The 10,582-nt window shown below is 36.0% G+C and overlaps 2 protein-coding genes across 3 annotated transcripts; both read right to left on the reverse strand.

The window, feature by feature from the left end:
* Positions 1–2,723: 2,723 nt before the first annotated feature.
* LOC122774563 (chemokine-like receptor 1) lies at positions 2,724–5,808 on the reverse strand. Of its 2 annotated transcripts, none has more exons than XM_044033966.1 (2): positions 5,633–5,808; positions 2,724–5,325 (listed from the first exon to the last, which is right to left on the reverse strand). In XM_044033966.1, the coding sequence occupies exon 2, from the start codon at positions 5,296–5,298 to the stop codon at positions 4,201–4,203; it is 1,098 nt and encodes a 365-aa protein (XP_043889901.1). In that variant the 5' UTR covers positions 5,299–5,325; positions 5,633–5,808; the 3' UTR covers positions 2,724–4,200. The 2 variants fall into 2 exon arrangements, with proteins under 2 accessions (XP_043889901.1, XP_043889900.1); XM_044033965.1 differs by having other exon boundaries at positions 2,724–5,309; positions 5,633–5,807.
* A 623-nt stretch (positions 5,809–6,431) lies between these two features.
* LOC122774562 (chemokine-like receptor 1) lies at positions 6,432–10,582 on the reverse strand. The gene is made up of 2 exons (XM_044033964.1): positions 10,364–10,582; positions 6,432–9,516 (listed from the first exon to the last, which is right to left on the reverse strand). Exon 2 carries the CDS (start codon positions 9,503–9,505, stop codon positions 8,375–8,377), a length of 1,131 nt encoding a protein of 376 aa, XP_043889899.1. The 5' UTR covers positions 9,506–9,516; positions 10,364–10,582; the 3' UTR covers positions 6,432–8,374.

Here is a 10,582-nt window from a genome sequence, read left to right on the forward strand (position 1 = left end):
AATATTGAAAGACATAAAAAATATTTTTAAGGTTTTTTTTGCTTTTATTAATCAAACCATTTTTATTTTCGATTTGTGTATTGTTCAAAGAACATATTCATAGAATACATTTCAAGTGTTTTGTCTTTCAATACAACCAGTGACGACAGTTCTGTAGTATGTAGGTCATTTATTATTCAAGCAGATTTATGGTCATACCTAAACTAGCCCTTCAAACCTTTGTTTACACATAATCTGTGCTACATATATATCGCTAAAGAGGAGCTGCTTTCCCCCAAATCACATAGCTGTTGAATGGTTTGCTTAACACGTGACTTACTAAGGGCACCAGTGTGTGCCCTGTCAACTGACATAGTTTGGATAAGAAATACAACAGATATCACTACAAATGTGGCACATATCGCTAAAAGAGCCACTTCTGCCCCTTCAAAAAACAGGCACATTGAACGGGCCCTGTACTAATAAATACAATTTAGATAAATACAAAAGGTAATCAAATATTAAATCAAATCAAATAAATCCTTTGGTGGTTTGGAAGTTAGTTTGTTTGGACTTAGCAACTTTAATGAACTTTTTGAGAACAAAAGTGTTATCTAATTAGTAATCAGCCAATTAATTGAATCTGCCAATGTCAATAGTTGAAGATAGTAAAAGTTAGTCTGACTGTTTAATTGGTCAAACTCTAATAGGTGAGGTGTTGTGTGTAAATTAAACTGAGCTGTAACTGGTGAGCTGCTTTGTTGGGGTCTCGCAAATAAGAGCTTTCTATATAAAAGGACTATAGCTATGTGCTTCCACCCCCTGGGCAATAATAATATTCTAAAATGCTTATTGGTTAAATGCTAGGGAGTGAAGATGTATATATTTTTGAGGATGTTTCATCTCTCATCCAAGAGGTAAAACAATTTAATGGATCCTCAAGTATGTCCAGTTGCCCATATCTACACTGCAATTACTATGATGATCCATAACTGTCACAGTTATTTTACAGTTTCTTAATGCATAGTTTGGGGGGTTTGGGCAATTTTAATGATGGCTTAATGAAGTTATGCACAGTTAATTATTCTTAAGAATGTATCATACTGAAGTCAGGATTCATACACTGTTTCTAAGATCTAATTCAAACACTTTCCCTGTCCCTTTTGGAGCTTTTTCAACTCCTCATAGCTGTGATAAATTACACAGCTAAACAAATACACACAGTAAACAACTACTGGATTAATCAACTATTTTGATTGTGTTGTTGTTGTTTTTTAAATTGTTTTAAAAAAGTTTCCAGATTTTCAGCATCTTAGTACTGAATATGCTGGTTTTCTTGCTCCATAAAAAATATATATTTCAAACTTAATATTTTTGGTTTGTGGTCAAAACAAGACATTTCAGTACATCATCATTCAGTTTTGAGAAACACTGATCAACATTTTCTGACATTTACGGATCAAACAAACATGATTAATCTACAAAATAGACTATTGAACTACTGTTACAGTTTCAACATTTACAAGCACTCTATACAAAGTCCAAGCACAAAGCCCAAACCTTTTGACAACACATCACTGAAATCCAAGCACTTCAAGTACTGGTATGAACCCTGTGATGCACAGCAATAATATAACATATAAATGCCTGAACAAATTTCAGATAAGATTAAGAAATGATGACAGATTTAAAAACACATCAGTCTTGAGGATCGTGCTATAACCAAAATCGTATTTCAATTTTCACATTCACGTACGTTGTCCATTCAGTTAGATTCACGTTCGGGATTTCAGTGAATTTACAAAACACATCACGACCACCAGCGGGCGACTGAACACATCACCATATCTCCAATGCATTTGAGCTGCTAGTTGGGCTATTCTATGTTAAAGCTAACGTAAGCCTCCTTGAAAGACACAAAGCAATGGACAAACGTAAAATAGGTGCATCCTACAAAAAACCTCAACACAACTTAAAGCTGTAAGCTAATATGACCGTAAGGCGAGAAGCTAACGTTAGCCGCTGCTAGCTAACGCTAGATAGCCCAGGAGAAATCTGGGTTGGATACAACCCGGAATTTAAGGTGTTAGCTGATAAGCTCCAAAAAGGCAATTTAGACATGACTCACCATGAATAATTATGGTACGTTTCAGGACAAAGTGACTCCCAGACGCAGTGTTGTTGATATTAGCTCTTTTGAAACCACTGGCTGCCCATTGCTGTAGGCCGAGAATATCTTTCCCGGAGCACCTTACAATGGCACAGTTATGACATCATGACGCGCGCTAATGACGTTTACGTAGGTCTCCCAAACTGTCCCAAATACATTTAGTTACAACTGCATGTCTCTTTGAAACAATAAACATAGGAATGATCATAAAACAGCGCATTTAATTCTTAATCACTGATATCATTACTTTAACCAATTATCATATCCTTAAATGTAGATACTCTAAATCTATCTCTTGTGGATTTCTCTTGTTACAGAACTATAAACAACAAAAACACAATTTTATATTATATAGGCCCAAAGCTTCTGTGTAATTATTGATTAATACTAGGGATGATTTTGGTTTGCGATACAATACCGATATTAGTCATATGATGCAGTCATTTTAGACCATTTAATTATGAAGTTGTTAACACATTTGGGCTGAGTAATTTCAAAGATAATTCTCCAAATGTGTATAATATGGTTTTCCAAAAAAGAAGAAATAAACAGCCCAAATATGACTCAGCTAAAATGTTTTTGCTGGTTTTTATTTACATTTTAACAGTCTGTGCATAATGAAGCATGTGACATATAGGATTTTTGCATTGTATTGGATTTTACCTTTTTATTTGTCCTGTCGGATGAATACGATACTGACCGATACTGATTCCCATCACAAATTAATACAAGCAGTTTTTTCCAACAGAAGAAATAGTCTTTTCACACTTTTATTTATAAACGTAAATGTTGACAATGTTCTGTACCCCCTTATATAAATGTTCTAGTAATTATATATTGCTTTATGTGGATTTCTCCTGTTATTAAGCAAAGAATTTTCCTGCCTCTTAATAAGCTTGTCTTTGTTATTTAAGTGAATAAAAAAATAAAACATTTTTTAGAAGGAAGGATGGCGAGATTAAGATTGAAATAGAACTTTGAACTGTGAAAAAGAGCTTCAAACTGTTATTAAGACAATGGAACTGCAGAGGGCAGCATTCCACCTTTAAGTGTATATGTACAGAACTTATTAAAAGAACTTTTGTTTACAAATCTCAAAGCTGTTAAAGCTATTCTGGATATATATTTGACATAGACATTATTTAATTCTTCCCACTTAAAATAAATATATTAGATATCCACAATTTCATGACTATCCATAATTCCAATTTTATATTGTCTTTTAATTTTAATTTTTTAATTTATGTGAGATCAAAATTGTTATAGATGTGCCAAGCTGGAATTATGGATAGGCATAATATAATTGTGGATATCGATTATCAAGTTATAGGTGACTTCATATTGTACCTACAAAATGACAATGTTGTAATGTTAATTCAGGACTGACAAATGTAACCATTAAATGTTAAAACAACTTCAGTTACATAGCTTTCACAGATTTTTTTTATGCCTCTCATAAACAAACAATTTCTTGCAGAAACATTTGATATAGAAAAATAGAAACATCAAATATGAGCCATAAATATTTGAAGATATTGTAAGGAAAATAAATCTACTTTAAGATCAAACATCATAATATGGATTTTTAATTAGGGGTTTATGAAAAAATAAATTCATCATGGCAATATTTAGCTTTGAATTGACACTTCTGTAAGTCAAATGAGATTCTCTACTCAATAGGATATGTACCCAAACTGATCACTGCAGTCAGGGTACACTTTTAATCATGCTGTTTCATGAATAAATGCTATTGTATACCTTGTATATGTCAAAATCTGCTGTGCATGTGGGAGAAGAAAGTCAAGAAGTTTAATTACATTTTTTAAAATTGTTGACGTTTGGTTATAATACCTTATAGACTTGCTATTTTTTAAATACTGTGGGTGATGTTAAAAAGCATGCAGGCGCTCTGGTAACATTAACAACAGTAATACTCACATCAGATCCAAACATACAATCGTACTGAGGGTCTCAGTAGAAAGACAACAAGGAAATATATAGATTTGTTAATGCATAGTTTCAGAATTCGTTTTTTAATTCCATGGACACCCTTACACCTCACTATTAGCTGTGTTTTTGTTGCTCTGACTAGTGTCTGTTGACTTTGTGTCAGTGTGAGAGTGAGTCTCCTCTTCCTGGAAGGCAGCCTCCAACACATTCTGGATGGATGTACGGATTTTATCTTTAAAATCTTTGACCATGAACACATACAGCAGTGGGTTCAGGCAACTGTTGAGAAAGGCTATGCTGGTGGCTAATTGAGTACCGATAACAAAGAAATAGATAAAAGTATCACTTGGAGCAACACCTGTGCGACTGAAGATCTCAATTAGAGCCATGATGTGAAACGGAGCCCAGCACAGGAAAAAGGTGGTGATAACGGCAGCAATGATCTTAAAGGGGCGACTTGAGTGGCTGGCCAGATTGCGGTTCCTCCTGAGATGGTGGATGATCACAGCGTAGCACGACACAATGACAGTGAAGGGGACAACAAATCCCAGGAGGAAGCGGGTGATGGTCATGGCCTGTTGACGAAACTCTCGCAGCAGATTCACAGATTGTGTCTTGAAGTCATCAGAAAGAGCAAAGTTGTTGAAGCAGTATATGACCTCTTCATCAAAAGATGATGGTGCAGTGTCCCTGAAGACAGAGAATGGAGCACTTAGGCTTAGAGCCAGTGCCCAAACACCCAGACACACGTAGGACGCATTGCGTACATTGCGATGATTCTGAGCCCAGACAGGCCACATCACAGACACACATCTGTCCACACTGATCACCACCAGGATGTAGACACTGGCAAACATGTTCAAGGAGGATATAATGGCATACAGTTTGCACATGAATTTGCCAAAAGGCCAATGGAGGTTCAAAGCCAGGTACGTCACACCCACAGGCAGAAATGCAGTGAAGAGGAAGTCAGCCACAGCAAGGTTGAGGAACCAAACTGTGTTAACTGTTTTTTTCACCTTGAAGCCGGTCATCCAAATAACCACTCCATTTCCTAACACACCAAGAACAAAGGCCAGGGAGTAAATAAAGATAGTCATGTTGTGCAGAGATACCATCACCCTGGCAAGGTGGTCATCGTTGTTTAGTCCAGTTTCATTGTCTGCACTGCCATTAAGAGCTGTGGTCGTCTCCATCATTGCCTTGAGATCTGCAGCGGAGATATGCTTTAAAAAAGTCATCATCATCAACTTTAAAAAGTCATCATCATTATTCATATCAAACACACAGGGGAATCTCCATGACCTAAGAGGACTTACATCAACTTCCCTGAAGACTTTAATCATGATGCTATCATTACAACATAACATTATGTTAATTCAAAAATGAACGTTGAGAGACCTGCCAAATCAGCACATCCTCTCAAGTTATTTCACAACGTTACCATCACAACAAAAGTTCAAGGTAAGCTTTTGAACAGATAAAATGTGTTTTCAATGACATGTCCTTTTAACAAACGTATGAGTAACATACCTTTTGCTGCCAAACCGCTAAAGAAGAATTCGTAGCAGAGGATTACCCGATTATGGTCTGACAGATTTTACAATAATGTACAAAAACTGCACAGTGTGTCTCTGCTCATGCTGAGGCGGAGCCATGGGCATTGTAGCTCCCCTCTGTTCTAACCCACACTTCCACTTGTATGGTTTGTGTTGTGTAATGGCAAATGTTTTCATATTGCTCAAATCAACGTGTCATGGCAGCCTACTGGACATGCAGACCATAAGCTTCCTGCTTCTGTAGTTTCAATTCTATCCAAACTAAACTGATCTGTAGTCAGAATATAGTTTGGTATATTTGTATTGGAGCAGTTTCATATGCCAAGGTTGTCAGCATCCTGTTTTGCAAGCTGATTTTTTTTAAAAATAAATAAATGTTGAAATACCTCATGTTTGTAATTTCAGTAACTGATAACTTTTGAAGTTTGTATTTATATGAACACTAATAGCATGATTACTGATGTCTGTAACTTAAAACATCATGTTATACAGGAAAAGTAAAAAATAGACTGTAAACACCAAATAAAGTCCCTGTGCTCTTTTTTTCCCCCTTTTTTTAATGTTTTTGTGGTTTTCACGATTCAATATGTTTTCATTATATAAAAACAAACTAAACGTACACTTATAGTCCAATTATTTTACTTATATTTATTTTTCTTTTTATACACAATAAGGCATCATGTTAACACCTACCCTAAGTGATTTTAGTACAAAAAAAATCTTCAAATTATTTTAAAACATAATAACAATTCAATGATGATTTACCCATTGACAACTGGACATGTGCTTATGCAAAGCTTTTATTAGCACAAACATATTTATTACAGTGTTAGTAATGCTCTGTGATCATTAGACATACAAATTACATGTGGAAAAAGTGCAAAATAATATAGTCCAAAAAAAAGGCCACAAAAAAAAAGGCCACAATAACAGTCATCATTAATGACTGTTATTGTGAGTTATCGATGTAACTGATATATTTATCTGCTATAAGGCTAAAAAGTAAAAATTATGAAATATCGTTTACATTGAACAGATCATTCAAGAATCAAGATGTCAGTTTAGAGATTATTTATCTTTAGAGATTAAGATTTTTTATTACTGACTGATTATTTAAGTTAATTTTCCCCAAATATAAATTCCCAAAATCCACAGGGCCTTGTTTCTAAAAATGTATGTTGTTGTTCACCATGATTATAAACTGAGACTACATGATATAAATCACATTAAAAACATCACAATTAAACCACAGAATGCATTTTCTGAAGGGTTAAAGTCACAGGCATTCAGAAAAAAAAATGACTGCGAGTGATCAAATGAAGCAAGTTTATAATGCAGCTGCACCTAAAACCATTACAATCTAATGTTAATGTTTTTCTTTATATATACAGATATGCTAAATAACATGTTAACCAAAGCATGCAGCTCAATCAGTTAAATGGGGATGTTGGGGAAATTACCTTTTCTGTTAGCCAGTTTGTGAAACAGTTATGCAATTATATTTCACAATGGGGAGTTCTGATTCTATAACACATGATTTTACAACCGATACAGAAAAATAACTGTTTACTTTGTCATTTAACTAAAATGATTATATGCTTGTCAAACACTTGTTTTATTGCTTGTTATTTTTATACATATAATCATATCAACAGCTCAACTGTACGAGACAGATGAGAAACATAAAGTTCCCTTTATCAACTTTGTGTTACAGCACCTTTCTCTTTCCTTTGTTGCACAAAACAAATCTTAAACCAATGTAATACCTATTTTGAAATCATGACAGGTGTCAGTTACATCCCTTATCTCTAGCACAGTTTATATATAGAGTGCAGCTACAACAACAGGGCTGCATAATAAACAAGCACAAGAAATATAAGGGCGAAAATCTTATCAAAATCACAATATATGTATAATATAATATTATTTAGATTAAATATTGTCCTGCCTTATACACATTGTATTCTACAGATAGAAGAAAAACATCTTTGTTTCTCACCAATCTGCACAAATATTACAGCGTAATCATTTTAAATATGTTATTAAAATAAAATGAGAATAATTATGTAAAAATAACCATTCCCTCTGATATCGCGATGACATTTCAGTCAAAAATAACCGCAATCAGATATTTATTCAAAATTGTTCCACCCTAATTAATATTCAACAAATGAAAATAGTTTCTATAATAATGCACATATGTGTTCATGTACATAAAGGCTGCTTTAGAATGTTTTTCTTCTCCCTCTCTAGATGTCGCCACAGCCAATGATTTGCATTTTTGATTTGGCAGAGATTTGTACATCAGATGCCCTTCCCTGACACAACCATCCCATTCATAAGGGTATTGTACATGTAACATGTAATGTATGTGCACATTATTATTTTCACTATGAAACTTGCTGTATGAATGGACTTTATTCAATTCAAAACATTTCAGTTTCCCATTATTTCAGAAACAATTCAGCCCAAAAAAGCATCACCAATTGCTCAAACATCAAACATCAATATCAAAATGAGTCAACTGACGCAGTTATCTATTTTCGTTAGCCAATCACAAAACTCATACCATAATGTTCCCGTCTCAGGTGATGTATAGAGATTTTCTTGTGGGTCTTTGGATTAAAAACAAAAGCTGAAAAAAGTTATTTGTTATATACAATTACATTTTTCTATGCACAGTTACAGTATTTGTTTATCCATATCATGGGCAACCTCATACCTCAGCATCAGAAACAGACTTCTCTTTACTCCGACTGGTGACCATAGAGTTTGTGTAAGTATAAGAACGAGAAACTTCCTCCTGAAAGGCATTCTCCAACACATTCAGGATGGACTTGCGGACTTTTTCCTTGAAATCTTGGCCCATGAACACATACAGCAGTGGGTTCAGGCAACTGTTGAGAAAAGCAAGGCTGGTGGCTATAGGGACACCAATAGTTATGACATGGTCCAATATTTCACTTGAATGGATTGCTGTGTGATTGACCATCTCAATTAGAGCCATGATGTGATACGGAGCCCAGCACAGGAAAAAGGTGGTGATAACCGCAGCAATGATCTTAAAGGGGCGACTTGAGTGGCTGGCCAGAGTGCGGTTCCTCCTGAGACGGTGGATGATCACAGCATAGCAGGACACGATGACAGTGAAGGGGACAACAAATCCCAGGAGGAAGCGGGTGATGGTCATGGTCTGATGACGAAACTGTCGCAGCAGATTCACAGATGGTGTCTCATAGTCATCAGAAAGAGCAAAGTTGTTGAAGCAGTTGATGATGTCTTCATTATGATATGATGGTCCAGTGTCTTTAAAGATGAAGTATGGAGCACTGAGAATCAGAGCCAGTATCCAAACACCCAGACTCACACAGGACGCCTTCTGTACACTTCGGTAATTCTGGGCCCAGACGGGCCACACCACAGACACCCATCTGTCCACACTGATCACCACAAGGATGTAGACACTGGCAAACATGTTCAGAAAGCTGACAGTGCTGTTCAGCTTGCACATGAAGTTGCCAAAAGGCCAGTGGAAATCCATGGCTGTGTACGTCACACTCAGCGGCAGAAATGCGGTGAAGAGGAAGTCGGCCACAGCAAGGTTCAGGAACCAAACTGTGTTGACTGTTTTCTTCATCTTGAATCCGGTCACCCAGATAACCACTCCATTCCCAAACACACCAAGAACAAAGGCCAAGCAGTAAACAATGAGAGACATGATGTTTAGAGACTGCCTCAGCTCAGCGTGCTCGTCCTTATAGTCGTACTCTTCATCTTCATACGTAGTGCCATTTATTACAATGCCGTCTGTTGTATTCATCATGTACAAAGTCATGAAATCCATCATTGTCTTCAAACCTGAAATATGAACCAAAAAAGAATTCAACTTTGTATTAAATCATAGACATTACATCACTCACTCGACTATTGTGATTACTAGAAAAGTTTGTCAGATTTTCTTCTTAAAAATGCCTAGAGAGGATGTTGTTTGTCAGGACATGCAGTGCAGTCACTGAGACTGACTTTGAGGTAAATTCAGTGAATGCAGCAGGAGAGTCAGACTCGGGCTTAACAACTGGTCTGTGAACCATCTTTTCCAAGGATTTACATTTAATTAGAGTGAAATCTGAAAGCTGAATCATTTGGAGATGCAGTTTCACATTGTGTTTTGTGAAAGTTCATCCATGCGTTAAAACACTAACTCAGTCACACACACACACACACACACACACACTGACAGCAAAACAATACAAACTTCTCTTGAAGTGAGCAAATGTAAAGGAACGTATAGTTAAACAGCAAGTGGTAAAATACATTTTAATCTCAGAGTGATTTCCTAGTAAACTAAAGGTTTAAAATAAAGTTTCCTTTTAAATGAAATTAAATCCACATCAATGTGTATAAAACAGGAATTTCATGACCATTATAGTTTAATCTTTTTAATGTAAGAACCACATGAAAAAAAAACCTCCTAGAACATAAAAGCAGCTGCATGTGCTTTATTGCCTTCCTCCTCTTCTGTTGTATTTGAGCAGTTAATTGTTTAAAGACCTTTCCCGATGTAAGAAGGATCAAACAGGCTGAACAATTCAAACAACACACAAATATGCCAGGACACGCTTTAAAACCTGAAACATTTGCTTTCTTGGCAGCCTCATCTCATTCACAAAACTTTGAGAGAATAACAAAGATAGAAATAAAATACCTTTTCCATGTAGCTCCAGTCCGATGAGGATGTTTCCCCTCTGCAGAGGCTCAGCTCGAGACTGATTTGACAAATCCAGGGAAAGTGCGGCGCTCAGAGCCCATGCTCCTTAAATGTGTGACGTCATCACTCCCACTGAGGCGGGACCACAGGCAGCTTTAAAACACACACACACAAACACACACACACACTAACAGATCTGACACCCCCCCGCCCCCA

This window comes from Solea senegalensis, linkage group LG9, assembly GCF_019176455.1.
Source record: "Solea senegalensis isolate Sse05_10M linkage group LG9, IFAPA_SoseM_1, whole genome shotgun sequence".
NCBI lineage: Eukaryota > Metazoa > Chordata > Actinopteri > Pleuronectiformes > Soleidae > Solea > Solea senegalensis.